Source organism: Xenopus laevis, chromosome 3L, assembly GCF_017654675.1.
Source record: "Xenopus laevis strain J_2021 chromosome 3L, Xenopus_laevis_v10.1, whole genome shotgun sequence".
Taxonomy (NCBI): domain Eukaryota; kingdom Metazoa; phylum Chordata; class Amphibia; order Anura; family Pipidae; genus Xenopus; species Xenopus laevis.
The window spans coordinates 144,704,847-144,725,223 of record NC_054375.1 but is presented as its reverse complement, the minus strand read 5'-3'; the positions used below and the strand labels follow the sequence as shown (position 1 = coordinate 144,725,223).

The window sequence follows — 20,377 nt, the reverse complement described above, 5'->3', positions numbered from 1 at the left end:
TTTGTGGTTTGTTGAGTTTATTGACATCTAAAGAGTCAGGTTGTTACAAAACCTTTCTTATAAGGAAAGACCACAGGGTCTCTATAGCGGTCAAATCCCGTCCCTGAAGCTTTCGTCTTCTTTTAATTGGCACACTTGCGTCTGAGCAAGCACGCTGCGTGATGGGCGAATTTATTCACCAGGCGCGAATTCGTCAGCGAATAAATTTGCTAAACACAAAAAAAAAATTTTTTTTTTCGAAAAAACGGATGCCGGCTTCAAAAAAGGGCGCCGGCGTCAAAAACGAGACGTCGGCGCCGTTTCGCAAATTTTTCGCCGTTTCCCGAATTTCACACAGAATTCACTAATTTTGGCCGAACCGAAATGGCGCTAATTCGCCCCTTCAATACGCTGCAGGGAAAGGGGGGTTGCAGAGAGGAGTGACCAGGAACGCCTATGAGCACTCTTGTTACACCCCTGAAAACAGTTACAGAATCCAGCAATTTCCCAAAAATCTGTAAATCTGCAATCAGTAAATTACACTGACCAGAAAATAGGTAGGTCTTGCTGGAAAATGAAAAGGGTTTGAGGAAGATCTTGGTAGTTGTTGGACTCTTGTTACACCCCTGAAAACAGTCACAGAATCCAGCAATTTCCCCCCCAAAAAAATCTTTGCATGTTTAGGCCTGATCTACACATTTTGTCCAGCAACTACCAAGATCTTCCTCAAACCCTTTTCATTTTCTAGCAAGACCGACCTATTCTCTGGTCAGTGTAATGACAGTTGGGCAGGAGGCATTTTTGTTGTGGATAAAAATAACAGCATCCTAGGTAGCTGAAATAAATAAGATCAACAGATGCAATCTCTGTTGCAATGAAACGTGAATCTAAATGAATTAATTGAATTATTAAAAATAAACGTATTAATGATTTGATTGATTGTGCTGATAATCAGAAGAAAAGAAGAGTGGAGCTGCTAGGGGCATCTTCAGGGTATTCACTGCTAATAGTAGTGGAGACCTTTGGTTGGTACAGAAGCTCAAAACATAAGGGTCCACTTGTCTTGCTCTATTCTTTGTTGAAAACCTGCTGATATCAATTCATGTTCCGCAAGAACACGGAATGGTCCTCACAGCCCTGTAGCTTAAACATCACTGAAAATCTGTGGATAGACCTTAGACATGCAAAACAGTCCAGGACAATCTCAGAATTAGAAATGATCTGCAAAGAAATGTGGGCAAAAATCCCTACTACAAGAATTGAAAGACTCTTCTGTGTCAAAGATGGTGATTCTAAATACTGACTTACCAGGGTGGTTGGTCAAACTTTTGCACATATCACAATTGCTATTTTTTTTGTTCACATTTTTTTAACTGTAAAGTTTTATTTGTTTTGATTTTTTTTAGATATCACATATAAAGCAGACTGACTGTTATGGTCATCACGGAGAGGAAAAGCATAGAAAAATATATATAAAAAAATATATTAAATAAATAAATATGTGGTGGCAGCGGCTGGGTTTCATGTGTTCCTAAACCATTAATTCAAACCCATAGGAAGTGCATTGGACCACTATACATATAGAGCTGGGGGGACATTTTCATGGGCCAACCATGGGAGACAATTTTTTTCATACGCTTCCATATTATTCTGTAACAGATAAGAAAGCTTTTCATTGGTGGCAATATTTATTTATTTAGCTGTCAATGATAATGGAAGAACCGTTTTTTACTGCCTGCTGTTAGTCTCACTGCCATTAAAAAGTGTTGGCTCAATCTATGAGTAGAGTTGGTTCACTTGCAATGCTTTTTCACCTACTAACAGAACAAAGGAGTCTTTAGGGAATCTCACAAGTAATACTCTGGATAATATGGACCACAGTGAACTCCAGAAGTCTGACACAATCCTGCATTCCCAGCGAATGTGGTGCATTAGTGATGTGTGGGATGGTTTGCAGTCGGGTCGGTCGGGTTTGTGCAGACCCCCCCTTTGCGGGTGGCAGGTGGGTCTGAGTCAAACTCTTCCTCCTGCCCCCTCAGCTTCTGACTTCTGGCTTCCGGCTTTATAGCCATGCGCCTGCTTGCCCAACCCCTTTTGTGACATATTGTCAGTTTCACAGCTGCCCCCGGTCATGTGACTTGTGCTCTGATAAACTTCAGGCACTCTTTACTGCTGTACTGCAAGTTGGAGCAATATCACCCCTCCCTCCCCCCCAGTTGGGTGAGGTGGCTGGCTCTCTTCTTTCTGACTCACAATTCTGTTCATTAGAAGGTAAAAGTATATTTGGAGTGGTCCTTTCACTAAGAGAAGCACTAGAAAGGTGTAAAACTTGGAGATGGGGTAAATACTTTCTATCCTTAGATCAAGCAAAAGCCTTTGATAAAGTCAATCATGAGTATCTATGGGCAGTTTTGCTTAGATACGGCATTCCGGAAGAATTTGTAACTTGGATTAGAATTCTATACGAAGGGGCAAAAAGCTTCCCATTGATTAGTGGTTGGAAAGGTGAAGATTTTCTGGTGAAGGCTGGCGTGAGACAGGGATGCCCTTTGAGTCCACTCCTGTATGTGTTCTCCTTGGACCCGTTCCTAAGGGGATTGCAGAATAGTGGGCTTGGGGGGGTTACTTTTCCGTTGGGCAGATCCTTTAAGTCCATAGCCTACGCGGATGATGTCACTCTTGTAATATCTAAACCTGAGGAGGAAGGTGAGGTTTTGGAGTGTATCAGAAGCTATTCTGAAGCCTCAGGGTCTCAGATCAACCAAGAAAAATCGGAGGCTTTTTGGACTTTAGAGGAGGAACCAAGCTTTAAGCTTAAAAAATTTCCAGTGGCCCCAGACCTAGTTAAAATACTTGGGATAAAATTTGGGAAGGGTGATCTTGCTAAGGCAAATTGGGAAGAGAAATTGAATGCTGGTCAAGCAAAAGTTCAGCGATGGAAGGCATGGAAGCTGACCTATAGAGAAAGAATTGACATTATCAAGACTTTTCTGATTCCGATATTTCTCTTTGTCTCTTATGTGTTTTTGTTACCAGAATCTTTCTATACCAGGATCCAGAGCCTATTCTTCCAGATGCTTTGGGGGAGTAGGCTCAACCCAGTAAAAAGGGGAATAACGTTCCTGCAGAAAAGAAGGGGAGGGTTAGACATGCCGTGTCCTGTGGGTTTTTTCTGCACCATCTTCCTGAAGTTTAACTTTGGGGGGGTAGTGCAGGGAAAAGAATCTCTGTGGGAAATCAGTGTGAGAGACTGGGCATTACCCTTTATTAAAGATTGGCTACTCGGAGGCAGAGTGAAAGAAGTGCGGATAAGAGGAGGCCTTGTTCCCACATATCTGCGACAATCAGTCAAAATTCTTAAAAAATGGAACATTAGCTCAGATGAATTAAGAAACTTGCTGAGAAAAGCCTTATATTGGAAAATTCTGGAATCCCAGTTCATAGTAAAACCAGCTGTAAAAGATTGCCCAGAAGAAGAGCTGGAGCAAAGCATAAAAATGTTAAATGATAAAAGACTACCAAAGAAATTCTGGAATATATCTTGGTTATCCTTACAAAATAAACTGTATGTAAGAGGTAACTTAAAGTACCTAAATGTGGTGGATAGGAATTGTCCCTGGGGATGTGGAGTGGAGGAGTCACAGGAACATTTCCTATTAGACTGTAAAATATCATGTTCCTTAAGAGAAAGACTGGCGGACAAACTAAAACTAAGCTTGATAAAAAACTTAGATTTTTCTGAATTTACATATGGCACCGTCAAAAATCATAGACTAATAGGTAAAGATAAAATGACTATGTACATCATTATAGCAGTGATACGATATCATTTGTGGCACATGAGGTGCAGACTAACCACAAGTCAGATCAGCCTATCTATAGAAACAATGACCGAGACAATATGTAGAGATATCACCTTTATTAAAACAAAAGAATGTGAAGTATCAGAGTTACATAAAAATGCTTGGGAATATTAATTATTGAAAACTTTACTCTTTGCATAATGTAAAAATGTAATAATGTAAAAATGTAACATCAATACAGCTGTAAATGTATACGTTAATTCCTTGTTTTCTGCTACAATCATGGAAATTGTATAACCGTTTATATTTATTGTAAATCTGCATATTTTAAATAAAATCCCTCCCCCCCAGCAGCCTAACAATAGAACAATGGGAAGGTAACCAGATTGCAGCACCCTAACAGCTGCCTGGTAGATATAAGAACAGCAAAATCCAGGTCCCACTGCAACACATTCAGTTACATTGAGTAGGAGAAACGACAGCCTGCATGAAAGCAGTTCCATCCTAAAGTGCTGGCTCTTTCTGAAAGCACATGATCAGTGGCCAGCTCCATGTTGTAGCTCCCACCCTTTCCAGCAATAGTCAAGTGACCCCACTGGTGGCCAATAAAAGGGCAACCAAGTTTGGGAGTTTTACTTTAAAAGCAGCAAGTTGTTGGTAAAACTTAGTCCCTGTGTAAAATGTATAATGAAGCAATAGAATTCTTAATGAATCAGACGAAAGTTGAGTGTAGGACTTTGACGTAGTTGTCCAACTTAAATATATTGCAATATATGGACAAACAATCCCTGTTTTGTTTATAGGGTGAGTAATTTTTAGTAGCTTAAGGCACAAAATGTTTCAGTGTCCTAAATATATTGAAAACGGGTTGAGTGCAGAGGACCTCTTGTAGTTGCCTTACAACAACTGGAACATCTTTCCAGGTTTTAAAGGTTTTTCGGATATTTTTGACTCCAAAAAAAGTTTTGGTTTTCATGACTTCCCTGACTTTTGCCCATGTGTGCTTTTTCAGTTTGGATTTTTTAAATAAACTTCATGAGGTTCATGGTTTGAGAGGAAGTGAGTTTAGTCATGGTTTCAAAAACCTTTACTAAATAGGTCGACCGTTAATAAATAGGCCTTGTATTTAGGAATAACCAATATTCTGGCATAATTTCTGGAGAAAGTTTCTAGTGGTAAAGTTTATGCAGTTGTGGGACTAGCTGATGTTGAATACCTTGCCTAGTTTTACATTTTGGATTGTAGTTTCTATTTGCCAGTATGTAATAACATTATCCAGCATCCATCCATCTGTTTTAAGTGGATCTGCCACAAATTGATTTAAGTTATACATAAATAGAAGAAGTAGGGTTGTTGATAATAATCAGTGAAAGTTGTGGCAAGGCCATAGCAGTCTGTTGGCAGACAAGTGTATTTGTGAGTTATGTACTAGAAAAAAAGGGTAGTCTACTCTCTCTATTACTCTTGTAGTGATAAATGGGAAGTTTTTTGTATAAATATCTTCTCATATATTATACACCATATCTTCTCAACATTATATTTTGGGGTTCTGTACCAGCCCAGGGGTGATATGTGCATCTGAATATACTGCTGGTAGCCCATCTCCCTGAGGGACCAACTCACAATATACTTTATATAACACACAAGAGCCATGAATATCCTGTAAATTATATCCTTATAAACGCTGCTGAGTGATGTCATTGGTTATAATCGGAGCTTAGTGATGTCATTTCTGTCACATGACTCACTGAAATGTGTGTATTTTAATAAATAAGGTAACCACCGTTGCAAAATATGAGGATATTAAAAGTCACCTCGGAGTTCCATGACCTGTATAAAAACACTCAGCCTTAGTCTTGTGTTTTTATATGGTCATGGAACTCCTCAGTAACTTCTAATATTCTTATATTTTACAAAAGGGGGCACTTTATTCAATATATATTTAACATAAAAGTCACAGTATTTAATTTAAATTTTTATTACATGGCAGCTCAGAAACCAGTTTTTTTTTTTTTACTAAATTACACTCATTTCATTCTACCATTTAAAATGTTATTCTTGAACCAATAAATGTATAGATGAAATATTGGTGTGTACACATTCATCCTAATCATTGTAACTTGAGGTGTCATGACCTGGGTGAGTTGGACTTGGATTTATACCATTGAGTGGCTGAAGTTTATCAGAGCACAAATAACATGGCTGAGGGTACCTGGGAAACTGATGGAGTAGCACAATTAACTGATGCATTTTGTAAATGTTTTCATGTGACAGAATACCTTTAATAAATACCCTTGTAGCATCAGCTTCTAAGACATGTACACCTCATTTTCTTCTTAATGATGTGCAACGTCCCTTAAGCTCTGCTTCTCAACAGCTAGCTGGACCACACTGCCACTGACACACCTAAAAAAATCCAAGATGGTGTTCCCTGATCTGAATCATTGCTTTAATAGAGATGCTAAAACTTTAGGCTGGTGCCTGGTGCCAGTATATAAAATCTGGAACTTTTACCCACATTTGTTTTTAGGGTTTAATCCTCCTTTAATCTCTGGGGGTCCTTTGTTGGCAACCTCAGTTTTTAATGCTAGTGTCATAGCCACGCCAGAGGCTTAGTTTTTAATGCCATACTAAAAATATTTTTGAAACTGAATATCCCCCATACATGGCATGATTTGTGGTCATGGCTGTAGCCCTGAACTTCTCAATGACTCTAGGTTACTGAGTATGGGCCGATGCTAAGAACTGAGTTCTGTTGATAACATAAAGTTATAGGGCAATGGTTTTGAGCTTCTCACAGGATTGAAACCAGCAAAGTTGTCAGAAATGTTTTCTGAATACGTCAGGGCATTACAGTGCAGATGCTGAGCTAGACAAATAAGGGGCCACTGAAGGGGAAACTGACTGGAAATATCTAGCCCTTGAGACATCCTTTACCATAATACAAGAAGCCTTACTCAAAATTAAAAATAGTAAATTGGATCTCTGAAGGCTTGTGGGAGATCAGCATTTGTTTTCAAGGAGGTATTAAACATGATCATAATCTTGGCCCTAACTTCCCTTTTTGTTTTTTTTTTGTACATTGTAATTTCCCCAGAACAAATGTACTTCTCCTATTTAGCTATCTACAATATAATTAGATTGTTACACATGCTGCATATACTTACCATGGTTTAATGCACAGCGCATTTTCGTTAATTCGCCGACTCACTAACGGACGCTGGCGTAAATTCACTAGTGTTACTTCGCACCCTTACGCCTGGCGAATTTGCGCAACGGACATAACTACGCAAATTCACTAACGCGCAAATTATTCTGAACGCTACCTTTTACGCCAGACTTCCTTTGCCACCTCAGACCAGGCGAAGTGCAATAGAGTAGATAGGGATTGCTTCAAAAAAAGTTAAAAATTTTTCTAAGTCCCAAAAAACACTGGCATTTTTTCATTTTTTATGGGTGATTTTTTTGGGGCTACCCTCCTTCCCCCCTACATTTCCTAACTCATGGCACCTTAACTATACAGTGGGCAAAATAAAAATTGTATTTGCTGTTTTGAAGGTTTCCCAGGCTTGTGTAGTGCTGCTACATATACATAGTTACATAGTCCATCAAGTTCAACCCCTCCAAATGAAAACCCAGCATCCATACACACACCCCTCTCTACTTTTAATTAAATTCTATATACCCATATCTATACTAACTATAGAGCTTAGTATCACAATAGCCTTTGATATTATGTCTGTCCAAAAAATCATCCAAGTCCCTCTTATAGTCATTAACTGAATCAGCATCACAACATCACCCGGCAGTGCATTCCACAACCTCACTGTCCTGACTGTGAAGAACCCCCTACGTTGCTTCAAATGAAAGTTCTTTTCTTCTAGTCTGAAGGGGAGGCCTCTGGTACGGTGATCCACTTTATGGGTAAAAAGGTCCCCTGCTATTTGTCTATAATGTCCTCTAATGTACTTGTAAAGTGTAATCATGTCCCCTCGCAAGCGCCTTTTTTCCAGAGAAAACAACCCCAGCCTTGACAGTCTCCCCTCATAATTTAAGTCTTCCCTCCCTCTAACCAGTTTAGTTGCACTTAGTCTCTGCACTCTCTCCAGCTCATTTATATTCCTCTTAAGGACTGGAGTCCAAAACTGCCCCCATACTCCAGATGAGGCCTTACCAGGGACCTATAAAGAGGCAGAATTATGTTTTCATCCCTTGAGTTAATGCCCTTTTTTATACAAGACAGAACTTTATTTGCTTTAGTAGCCACAGAATGACACTGCCCAGAATTAGACAACTTGTTATCTACAAAGACCCCTAGATCCTTCTCATTTAAGGAAACTCCCAACACACTGCCATTTAGTGTATAACTTGTATTTATATTATTTTTGCCAAAGTGCATAACCTGCATTTATCAACATTGAACCTCATTTTCCAGTTTGCTCCCCAGTTTTCCAATTTAGACAAATCACTGTGCAAAGTGGCAGCATCCTGCATGGAACCTATAGTTCTGCACAATTTAGTATCATCTGCAAATATAGAAACAGTACTTTCAATGCCCACCTCCAGGTCATTAATAAACAAGTTGAAAAGCAAGGGACCTAGTACAGAGCCCTGCGGTACTCCACTAACAACACTGGTCCAATTAGAAAATGTTCCATTTACCACCACTCTTTGTAGTCTATCTTTTAGCCAGTTCTCTATCCAGGTACAAATACTATGTTCCAGGCCAACATTCCTCAATTGAACCAGTAACCTTTTGTGTGGCACTGTATCAAATGCTTTACCAAAGTCTAAGTAAATCATATCCACTGCCATCCCAGAATCGAGGTCTCTACTTACCTTCTCATAAAAAGAAATTAAGTTAGTCTGGCGAGATCTATTACGCATAAAACCATGCTGGCACAAACTCATAGTATTATGATTTGCTATGAATTCCAGTATCTTATCCTTTATTAACCCTTCGAAAAGCTTTCCTACCACTGACGTCAGACTAACTGGCCTATAGTTTTGAGTCTGAGAACAGGATCCTTTTTTGAATAGAGGCACCACATTAGCAATTCGCCAGCCTCTCGGCGCTATGCCAGATCTCAATGAATCCTGAAAAATGAAGTAAAGAGGTTTGGCAATCACAGAGCTAAGCTCGCTAATTACCCTGGGGTGAATACCATCTGGCCCCAGACCTTTGTTAATCTTAACATGTTCTAGTCTCTTTTGAATTTCTTCATGTGTGAACCATGCATCATTAGTTGTATTACTAGAATTGGGACTATTAAGAAGGAAACCTTCACTTACTGGTTCCTCATTTGTGTAGACAGATGAAAAATATGAGTTCAGAATCTGCGCTTTTATTTTGTTTTCATCAACCAGCTGACCCCCCTCTGATAGTAAGGGTCCCACCCCTTCCTGCTTCATTTTTTTACTATTAACATATTTAAAAAATAATTTTGGATTTTTTTTAATGCTTGATGCAATATCCTTTTCTATATCAATTTTAGCTTGCCTTATATTTTATTGGCCTCCTTGTACCTTATAAATGATTCGGCTGTCCCAGCTAACTTGAAAGCCTTAAAAGCAGGTCTTTTCTTACCCACCTCAACACCAACGCTTCTATTGAACCAAAAAGGTTTTGCTTTGCAAAGACGTTCCTTGCTTACAAGTGGAATATACTGACAAGTATATTTATTAAGCAGCATTTTAAAGACTTCCCATTTTTGTTCTGTGTTTAACCCTGTGAAAAGCATTTCCCACTTAATATGTTGCAGAGACGCCCTTATACTGTCAAAGTTTGCACGTCTGAAATTTAGTGTTTTAGTTACTCCCTTATAGAATTGCTTCTGCAACAGAATCTCAAAGGAGACCATGTTATGATCACTATTCCCTAAATGCCCCTCACCCACACAAATGTTAGAGGTGAGTTCAGTATTGTTAGTTATTACAAGGTCCAAAAGAGAGTTATTCCTAGTAGGTTCTTGAACGAGCTGGAATAAAAAGTTGTCATTCAGCATATTTACAAACCTACTAGCTTTTTCTGTCTTAGCAACCCCATTACCCCAGTCAATGTCTGGATAATTGAAGTCACCCATAGCAACAACTTGACCCAGCTGTGAAGCTTCTTGTATCTGCAAGAGTAGCTGGGCTTCATACTCAACACTTCTACGAGTTGGTTTATAACATACACCAATGATAATTCTTTTTGTTACCTTTTGCCCAGTCAAAATCTCTACCCAAAGGGATTCTACACCCTCACCAGTGCCAGCTATTGTTATTTCTGAAGCGCATGGCTTTAATTCAGGCTTTACATACAAACCCACTCCTCCACCCTTTTTAATCCCTCTGTCCCTCCTAAAACGGGTGTAACCATTTAAATTCACAATCCAGTCACATGTTTCATCTCACCAGGTCTCAGTGATACCAATTATATCATAATTTTTAGAGCATGCAATTAATTCTAGGTCTCCCATTTTACCTGACAAACTCCGTGCATTTGCCAGCATACAGCGGAGGTTACTACTTTTACTTTTGAAATGTGCATTACTTAGTGAAGAATTATACGTTAAGTTAGTATTATTCTGTTTTCCTTGTAACAGAGGGACCTCCTTAGCTGGTAAACTGTATGCCCCCCTCACTCCTCCCCCATGACCCCCTTACTAACCCCACTGCCCCATCTACCCTAGCTTCCCCATAATTCTTTATCTCACCCACCCCCCCTTGCCTAGTTTAAACACTCCTCCAACCTCTTAGCCATTCTTTCCCCCAGCACCACGGCCCCCCTTCCATTGAGGTGCAAACCGTCACGACTGTATAAGTTGTACCCCAACGAAAAATCAGCCCAGTGCTCTAGGAACCCAAACCCTTCCTTCCTACACCAAGACTTGAGCCACACATTTAGCTCCCTAAACTCCCGCTGTTTTCCTAAACTTGCACGTGGCACAGGCAAAATTTCAGAAAAGATGACATTGGAAGACCTTTCCTTGATCTTAGAGCCTCCATTGTAACTTGAATTTGGCGCCGTATGCAAATTAAGCATCACTATCGTAACTTAGCTTTGCTTGGCGAATTAACGCCAGCGCAACTTCGCAACCTTACGCTTCACCTGAGCGATTTTAGTGAATTTGCGTAGCGCAGGCGAAAATACGCCTGGCGAAGTGCGGCGAAGTGCACGCTGGCGCAATAACGAATCTTAGTGAATGTCCCACATGATGTCTGGTGGTTTTAATAGAGTGAGCTCTAATACATCTTCTAGGTAAAAGGAGCCTCTTTAAAAGATATATTGGATCTAACTGTCATTCAGAATCAGACTCCCAACTCCTGCATGGAGAGAGAATGAGAGACAGATGCTGTGAGGGGGAGAGTGAAGAGTAACTTGAATATTTCAGAAATGGTTTTCAGTTTTTAGAAAACATCTTATTTCAGTACGATGAAGATTATACCCAAAAAATTTTTTGCGATAGTTCCCCTTTAATGTTCTGTCTTTTTACAAGTCTGAGCTAACACATTGCTTGCCTTGGTTGAGAAACACAAATAGCCATCTTGTAAGGGTCATAACGGGAAGGTACATGGTGTTCAGCAGTGTAACTAGATATTACTGGGCCCAACAGCAAATTATTAATGAAGGGCGAATTTGTCCAGTTTCGCCAAAATATTTGCGAATTTACAGTGAAACTCACGAAACGGCGAAAATTCACAAAACGCATTGAAGTCAAAGGGCGTCAAACTTATTTTGATATGCGTCAATTTTGATGCGCCTATTGTGTCCAAATTCATTAAAGTCAATGTGCGCCCCAATAATTTTCATGCGGGACAATTTTTATGCGCGTGCGCCAAAACTTTTTCACCGGCGAATTTTTCACAAATGTATTCATGTATTCGTGTTTTCACAAATGTATTCGTTGGAGGCGAAACAAGGAAATTTGCCACAAATTCGTGCTTGGCGAATTTATTTGCCTATCACTACAAATAATTTTTCAGGCCCATAAAATGTCCAGAGGTTGACCTGTTTTACCAATGTTTATTGAAATTGTATATTATTTAGGACCTTGTGGGCCCCTTTACCTCCTATACCCCCCTGCAGCCACAGGGTCTGCTTCCTTTGCAGTTATGCTCTTGATGGTGTTCATGTATCAGGCCGAACCCCATCATTTTATTTCTGTTTCTGTGTTATTATGTGATGTGCCTACTTAACTGCCTGCTATGGCTGCCACAGAATTTTCATACATAGGGGCAAAATTTCTAATTTCAGTGAGAAAAAGGTTTATCACGTGAAAAGTCATGGATGAGATTCAGTTGGAGATGCAATTCAATTCAGAAAAACAAATCTCATGGGGGTATATTTATCAAAGAGTGAAGTTAAAGGGATACTGTCATGGGAAAAAAAATTTTTTTTCAAAATGAATCAGTTAATAGTGCTGCTCCAGCAGAATTCTGCACTGAAATCCATTTCTCAAAAGAGCAAACAGATTTTTTTATATTCAATTTTGAAATCTGACATGGGGCTAGACATTTTGTCAATTTCCCAGCTGCCCCATGTCATGTGACTTGTGCTCTGATAAACTTCAATCACTCTTTACTGCTGTACTGCAAGTTGGAGTGATTATCACCCCCTCCCTTTTCCCCCCAGCAGCCAAACAAAAGAACAATGGGAAGGTAACCAGATAACAGCTCCCTAACACAAGATAACAGCTGCCTGGTAGATCTAAGAACAACACTCAATCGTAAAAACCCATGTCCCACTGAGACTCCTTCAGTTACATTGAGAAGGAGAAACAGCAGCCTGCCAAAAAGCATTACTCTCCTGAAGTGCAGGCACAAGTCACATGACCAGGGGCAGCTGGGAAATTGACAAAATGTCTAGCCCCGTGTCAGATTTCAAAATTGAATATAAAAAAATCTGTTTGCTCTTTTGAGAAATGGATTTCAGTGCAGAATTCTGCTGGAGCAGCACTATTAACTGATTCATTTTGAAAAAAAAATTTTTTCCCATGACAGTATCCCTTTAATAGTGAAGTTCCGCCACTAGAGTGAAATTCCGCCACTTCCCATTCATTTCTATGGGGTTTTTAAAGGGTGAAATTTCACTTTCACCCATTGATAAATACGCCTTTCAAAGCCCTATAGAAATGAATGGAGAGCTGCGGAATTTCACTCTAGTGGCGGAACTTCACTCTTTGATAAATTTACCCCAGGGTTTATCATGTGAAAACTCAATTGAAGTCTATGGGAATAAAGCTAGAACTGTATTAGGAGAACATTTTTTTCTCCTCAAATTGAATCTCGTCCATGACTTTTCACTTTATAAACCATGAAATAACGTTTTCTTCCTGAATTAAATGCGGTCCAAAGTTTCCCTGTACCCTTCAGCTGCCATTTATCAGAGTTTAAATCAATCTATTCTTCTGCCCTGTTTGTGCCATCTTCAAATATGCGCACTTTGATCCATTGATCTGAAACACAAAGACGGATACCCCACATATTGTGCTCCCGGGCTGGCTCATGAATTTGTGCCTGGCGAATTTATTCGCCCATCACCAGCCACAAACACACCGGGGCCGATTCACTAACTTCGAAGTAAAAAAAACTCGAATTTCAAAGGTTTTTTTGGGCTACTTCGACCATCGAATGGGCTACTTCGACCTTCGACTACGACTTCGAATCGAAGGATTCGTAGTAAAAATCGTTCGACTATTCGACCATTTGATAGTCGAAAGAACTGTCTCTTTAAAAAAAAACTTCGACCCCCTAGTTCGCCATCTAAAAGCTACCGAAGTCAATGTTAGCCTATGGGGAAGGTCCCCATAGGCTTGGCTAACTTTTTTTGATCAAAGGATATTCCTTCGATCGTTGGATTAAAATCCTTCGAATCGTTCGATTCGAAGGATTTTATCGTTCGATCTAAGGAATTATCCTTCGATCGAAGGAATTATCCTTCGATCGAAGGAATTATCCTTCGATCGAACTATCTGCGCTAAATCCTTCGACTTCGATATTCGAAGTCGAAGGATTTTAATTCCTAGTCGAATATCGAGGGTTAATTAACCCTCAATATTCGACCCTTAGTGAATCGGCCCCACCAACAATACAAAGTGCAACTGATCCTGTTATTTTCAGTTCACTCAGAAATGTTATATATTTCTATTGCATCATTCAAATCATGTACAACACTGACATCATATTTAGGGGCACAGTGTTCATCTTTGACGTATGAGTCTAATGTCTTAGTTATGGGAGCGCTCACATACTGTATTAAAAGCATTTGTTATGTTTTTGTAGGTTAAGGGGCAGATTTATCAAGGGTCGAATTCCTAAGTTAAAAATATTTCGAAATTCGACCATCGAATTAAAATACTTCGAATTCAGATATCGAATTTGAACTTTTTTTTCATCGAATTTGGCTATTCTGCGGTCAAAGTAAAATCGAACGATTAAATCGTTCGAATCAAACGGTTCGAAGGATTTTAGCGATCGATCGAACGAACGATTTAACTACGATCTCAAAAAACTTAGAAAACTGCTCTAGAAGGTCCCCATAGGCTAACATAGCACTTCGCCAGGTTTAATTTTGCAAAGTATTGGAATCGAAGTTTTTTTAAAGATACTACGATTATCGAATGGTCGAATATTCAAAGTATTTTACTTCGAATTGAATTCGAAGTCGTAGTATCCTATTCGATGGTCAAGTATCTAAAAAATTACTTTGAATTTCGAATTTTTTTACTTCGAAAATTCCCTCGAATTCACTTCGACCCTTGATAAATCTGCCCCTAAATCTTTGCAAAGGAAGCAGTACGGGTATGGGATTTATTATCCGGAAAGCCGTTATCCAGAAAGCTCCTAATTAAGGAAAGCCTGTTTCCCATAGACTCCATTTTATCCAAATAATCCAAATTTTTAAAAATGATTCCCCTTTTCTCCGTAATAATAAAACAGTACCTTGTACTTGATCCCAACTAAGATATAATTAATCCTTATTGGAAGCAAAGCCAGCCTATTGGGTTTATTTAATGTTTATATGATTTTCTAGTAGACTAAGGGGCAGATTCATTAAGGGTCGAATTTCGAAGTTAAAAATACTTCGAAATTCGACCCTCGAATTGAAATCCTTCGACTTTGAATATCGAAGTCGAAGGATTTAGCGCTAATCCTGCGATCGTTCGATCGAAGGATTTTTCGTTCGATCGAACGATTAAATCCTTCGAATCGAACGATTCGAACGATTTTAATCCAACGATCGAAGGAAAATCCTTCGATCAAAAAATCACAGGCAAGCCTATGGGGACCTTCCCCATAGGCTAACATTGACTTCGGTAGGTTTTACCTGCCGAAGTAGGGGGTCGAAGTTTTTTTTAAAGGGAAAGTACTTCGACTATCGAATGGTCGAATAGTCAAACGATTTTTCGTTCGATTCGTTCGATTTCGTTCGAATTCGAACGAATTTAACCAATTCGATGGTCGAAGTACCCAAAAAAAACTTCGAAATTCGAATTTTTTTCATTCGAATCCTTCACTCGAGCTTAGTGAATCGGCCCCTTAAGGTATGAAGATCCAAATTACAGAAAGATCCATTATCCAGAAAACCCCAAGTCCCAAGCATTCTGGATAACAGTTCCCATACCTGTACTAATAATAGTAACAGTATAAAAGCTCCCTGTTGTACAACTCTATATATATTCAAAGCCATGGGCACAACATTTTGCAGAGAGTGCAATGACAATGGGATTCTATTAAAAAAATATTGAATCTGATGAATTACGGCATTATTTGCACCAGACCTAATAAATGAGGTTCATTAGCTAGATGTAAAAATGTTTACAAACTGTCAGCTTTTCTCATACCTAGGGGCATCAACATTTGATCATATGGTTGCCAGGCTGCCATAGATTACCAGCATTACTGAAATTAATGGACCGATATAGTTTTAGCTTGTGTGTGACTTCTCTGTGATTATTCTGTCCAATGTTTTTTTTAAGAAGAGTTTGAGAAAAAGGAGTTCCTATGAATTCTATAGGGGAGGAGCTGATCTCATAGCATAGTCTATATCACAAGTACGGCATTTCCCTATTTCTCTCACTCTTAATGGACTGATCTGCTAAAGAGCTGCGCCAAGATGAGGACTCAGGTGGGGTGGTTTCTGGTAAGTGGGGTTGTCCAATTCTAATGGAAGCACCTGATGGTTTTACAGATACACTGTTATAGGTTCCACATTACATCCTCTGCTATTGTAACCACTGTTGGTTATAAAGTCAACTGATCATCAACGCACCATAGAATTCAGCTACTGTAGCTCAACCCATGTGCTGCTTTAAACAAAATAATTTTTATCTCCGAATTTGGCAACTGTTTTATAGGAGCGAAACGACCAAAAATCATAACATTTTGATATTTATTAGCCTTCAGCTGCTTTCTCTTCAGAGTCAATGTCAACACATCAGATTGGTGCGTGGGAATTTAGGAGCACATTTATTTAGTTGACCATTCTCGGAGCACTGAGAAAGAACCAGTGAGAAAGCAGCTGAGATGCATTTTCCTTTATGCAAATTAGTAACAGAGAAAATGTCACATATGTCTAATCAAGAAAAGCAGAAGATGTTATGTGGACAGTGTATTTTAGATTTTTTTCTTCCTCTCTTGCTACACAAGAGTTTTTTGTTGTTGTTGTTTTTTTTTTTAAATGGTTCACACGAACATTTGGATTGTCATGAGTTTTAACCCAGCGGTAGAGGAACAAAGCTCTTTTTTCTTTTTTATAACCCCTTTCAGTAAAATCCAAGTATATTGCAAAGTAGGTTCATTGGCTCTCCAGTAGCAAAATAAGAAAACTTTGTTTCTGACTTTAGATTCAATCAATAGGGGCATATTTATCAAAAAGTCAATTTAGAGATCGCCATAGCCCTCTAGAGTGAAATTTCGCCACTCTCCATTCATTTCTTTGGGATTTTGAAAGGTGTATTTATCAAAGGATGAACTTTCACTTTCACCCATTTATAAATACTCTTTTAAAAATCCCATAGAAAGTGAAGAGAGTGGTGGAATTTCACTCTAGAGGACTTGGACATCTCTAACTTTTTGATAAATATGACCCATAAATCGTTTCCCCTGGTTCTAGTGCCCTAACCAATGGTCTGTTATTCAAAACACTGTCAAAGTTTATTACTACTACAGGGCAAATTCATCAAGGGTCGACCCTTGGGGGCATATTTATCAAAAAGTTAGAGATGTCCAAGTTCTCTAGAGTGAAATTCCACCACTCTCTTCACTTTCTATGGGATTTTTAAAAGAGTATTTATCAATGGGTAAAAGTGATAAATACACCTTTCAAAATCCCAAAGAAATGAATGGAGAGTGGTGGAATTTCACTCTAGAGGACTGTGGCGATCTCTAAATTCACTTTTTGATAAATATGCCCCTATTGATTGAATCTAAAGTCAGAAAAAAAGTTTTCTTATTTTGCTACTTCGAGGGGTTAAATCCCTCGAAATTCGACTGGGGAATAGAATCGAATAGAATCAAATAGGCAATTCGGGCGAATTTACGCGCTGGCGAATAGTCGAATTGGCGAATATTCGATCGAATGCCTTTTTATTCTATCAAAAACTTGGAAAACAAGCCTATGGGACTTTCCCATAGGCTTTTAAAGCAATTCGGTAGGATTTAGGTGGCGAAGTAGGCAGTCGAAGTATTTTTAAAAGAGACAGTACTTAGACTATAGAATGGGCGAATAGTCGCAGCGTTTTTGCGCTCGATCCAGTACTTCGACTATCGGATGAATTTTACTTCGAATCCTTCACTCGAAGTTAGTGAATCGGCCCCTAACTATCCCTATTCACTATTATCTCACTACTTACTTTACTAATTTACTACTTGGCCAGATTTGCTGCTACATAATCAATTCTAATCCTTAATAAAGCTAAGGAGGTATGGAAGGTTGGTTGTTTCTAAAAAGTTAGGTTTCTTAGGTAGGTTGTTGCTAAGGCTTTTTAAGTAACTCTTAAAGGGATTCGTCATGATTTTTTTGGTGTTGTTTTTATTTCAAAATTACACTGTTTAAACTGCACCTATTTCACTCCACCATGTAAAATTTCATTCCTGAACCAGCAAGTGTATTATTTTTAGTTGTAATATTGGTGTGTAGGTGCATCTCAGGTCATTTTGCCTGGTCATGTGCTTTCAGAAAGAGCCAGCACTTTAGGATGGAACTGCTTTCTGACAGGCTGTTGTTTCTCCTACTCAATGTAACTGAATGTGTCACAGTGGGATTTGGATTTTTATTATTAAGTGCTGTTCTTATATCTACCAGGGAGCTGTTATCTGGTTACCTTCCCATTGTTTTGTTGTTAGGCTGCTGGGGAGGAAAAAGGAGGGGGTAATATCATTACGAATTGCTGTCCATAAGGGTAAGGTCACACTGGGTGATTTGGGGAGATTTACTCACCTGGCGACTAATCGCCTCCTCTTTGCGGTGACCAATCCCCCCAAATGCCTTACAGGGCCGCCATCAGGGGGGGACAGGGGGGAAAAGTGTCCCGTGCATGAAGGGGGGCCCGGCAGTGCTGCATTTTTGAAAGAGCCGGGCCCCCCTTACGAGCGCCGAAGCCTGCATCCATCTGTGAAGTCCCAAGCAGCCGAAATGCAGAAGTGCCGAAAAGACGAACAGCCGAAGAACCCGAAGCCACGAAAACAGCCGAACTCCCGAAGTGGCAAAAAGACCCGAAGTCACGAAAGGAGGCAAAGTTGAAGTCCTGAAGCCATGAGTTCAATTCTACTGAACACCAATTTGTGTTTTTTCGTTTTTTTTTCATCCCCTGGCCACCAATGTATTATTTTAATATTCTATAGGCTCCTGCCACCAATTTTTTTATAAAAAAACCCATTTTTTGGGGCCCCAATTTTTTTTAACTTGTAAGGGGGGCCCTGGCACCAATGGTCTTTTTTTAAAAAAAATTTGGGGGCCCCAATTTTTTTTTAAATCGTAAGGGGGGCCCTGGCACCAATGTTGTTTTAAAAAATATTTTTTGGGGAAAAAATTTGAAGATGGTGAAATGCGGAATTTTGCCGCGAATCCATGGCTGGTAAAAAATTTGCTCATCACTAATAACCAGCTTCAGATGCCTATTGGTGTTCCCAATACATTTTTGCAATCAAAGAATACTGCTGTGGATTTGTCCTGCACTTTGATTTCTCTTCTGACTCTCTATTGGGGTATTGACACAGGATAATCCTGCAGGACAACCGGTACCAAGCAATTAAATGGTGAGCTGCAGCCTATCTATATTTAATAGTCCAGCGTAAGATGGAACAGGATGCTAAGCCAGGCAGTGGCATTTAAATTAACATGTCTAAAACAACTGCCGTGAACCGGGGTTGCTGCAGCCAGTACTAACCACTATCACTAACCACTATACGATCATGGCGAGCCACCACACTAGGTGCAACCTTTAAGCCCAGTGTGGTAGACACCATGGCAAATTCTTAATATCACACATACATACAAATGTCAATTAATAGCTGTTTAAACTGCACACAATTCACTCCACCATGTAAAATTTAATTCCTGAACCAATAAGTGTATTATTTTAAGTTGTAATATTATTGTGTAGGTGCATCTCAGGTCATTTTGCCTGGTCATGTGCTTTCAGAAAGAGCCAGCACTTTAGGATGGAACTGCTTTCTGACAAGCTATTGTTTCTCCTACTCAATGTAACTGAATGTGTCACAGTGGGATTTGGTTTTTTATTATTGAGTGCTGTTCTTAGATCTATCAGGGAGCTGTTATCTGGTTACCTTCCCATTGATTTTTGTTAGGCTGCTGGGGGGGGGGGAAAGGAGGGGGTAATATCATCACGAATTGCTGTCCATAAGGGTAAGGACACACTGGGTGATTTGGGGAGATTTAGTCACCTGGCGACTAATCGCCTCTTCTTTGCGGTGAAGTGGCGAAAAGACCCGAAGCTATGAAAATAGCCGAAGTCCGAAGCTACGAAAATAGCCGATGTCCGAAGTGGCGAAAAAACCCGAAGTCACAAAAGGAGGCAAAGTTGAAGTCCTGAAGCCATGAGTTCAATTCTACTGAACACCAATTTGTGTTTTTTTGTTTTTTTTAATCCCCTGACCACCAATGTATGATTTTAATATTCTATAGGCCCCTGCCACCAATGTTTTTATAAAAATTTCTGTAGGTTTAGTGACACTTGCTTATCTGCTCTCACAAAAAATATAATAATGAATTTGTGTCTATGTCTCCTTGAACAGTACAAATTATTTGTGTAGCAATAGTGATTAGCTTTGACAAATGCCTGATTACTGGTTACTACGGGTTGTTAGTAGCTTAACTGAATTGGGTTTATAAAGTTGTTGAGTCAGTTATATAGGAGGTGGACTAATAATCTCTATTCTTACTTCATTAGTGTTTTCATTGTGAAACTTCCCTAATTGTCTCTCATTCTGTCTTTATAATAGACCAACTTGCTGCAGAGACGTATCAGGATGAGAACCCAGTTTGGATGGTTGCTGATAGGTAAGTGCACTTGGCAGAGTATAGTGAAGTATTATTCTAAGTAATCTTTAGGCTATTGAAACACTATGGGATAATTTATTACTGCCCC

General features: G+C 39.3%; 1 protein-coding gene across 3 annotated transcripts in view; it reads left to right on the top strand.

Annotated features, from left to right (window-relative positions):
• Positions 1-15,841: 15,841 nt before the first annotated feature.
• Positions 15,842-20,377, top strand: part of LOC108710363 (adhesion G protein-coupled receptor E2) — an 84,290-nt gene continuing 79,754 nt past the window's right edge. For all 3 annotated transcript variants that reach the window (XM_041587204.1, XM_041587203.1, XM_041587202.1), the window contains exons 1-2: positions 15,842-15,909; positions 20,232-20,289. In XM_041587204.1, the coding sequence (XP_041443138.1) occupies positions 15,883-15,909; positions 20,232-20,289 (85 nt within the window). In that variant the 5' untranslated portion in view covers positions 15,842-15,882. The remainder of the gene's footprint in view (positions 15,910-20,231; positions 20,290-20,377) is intronic.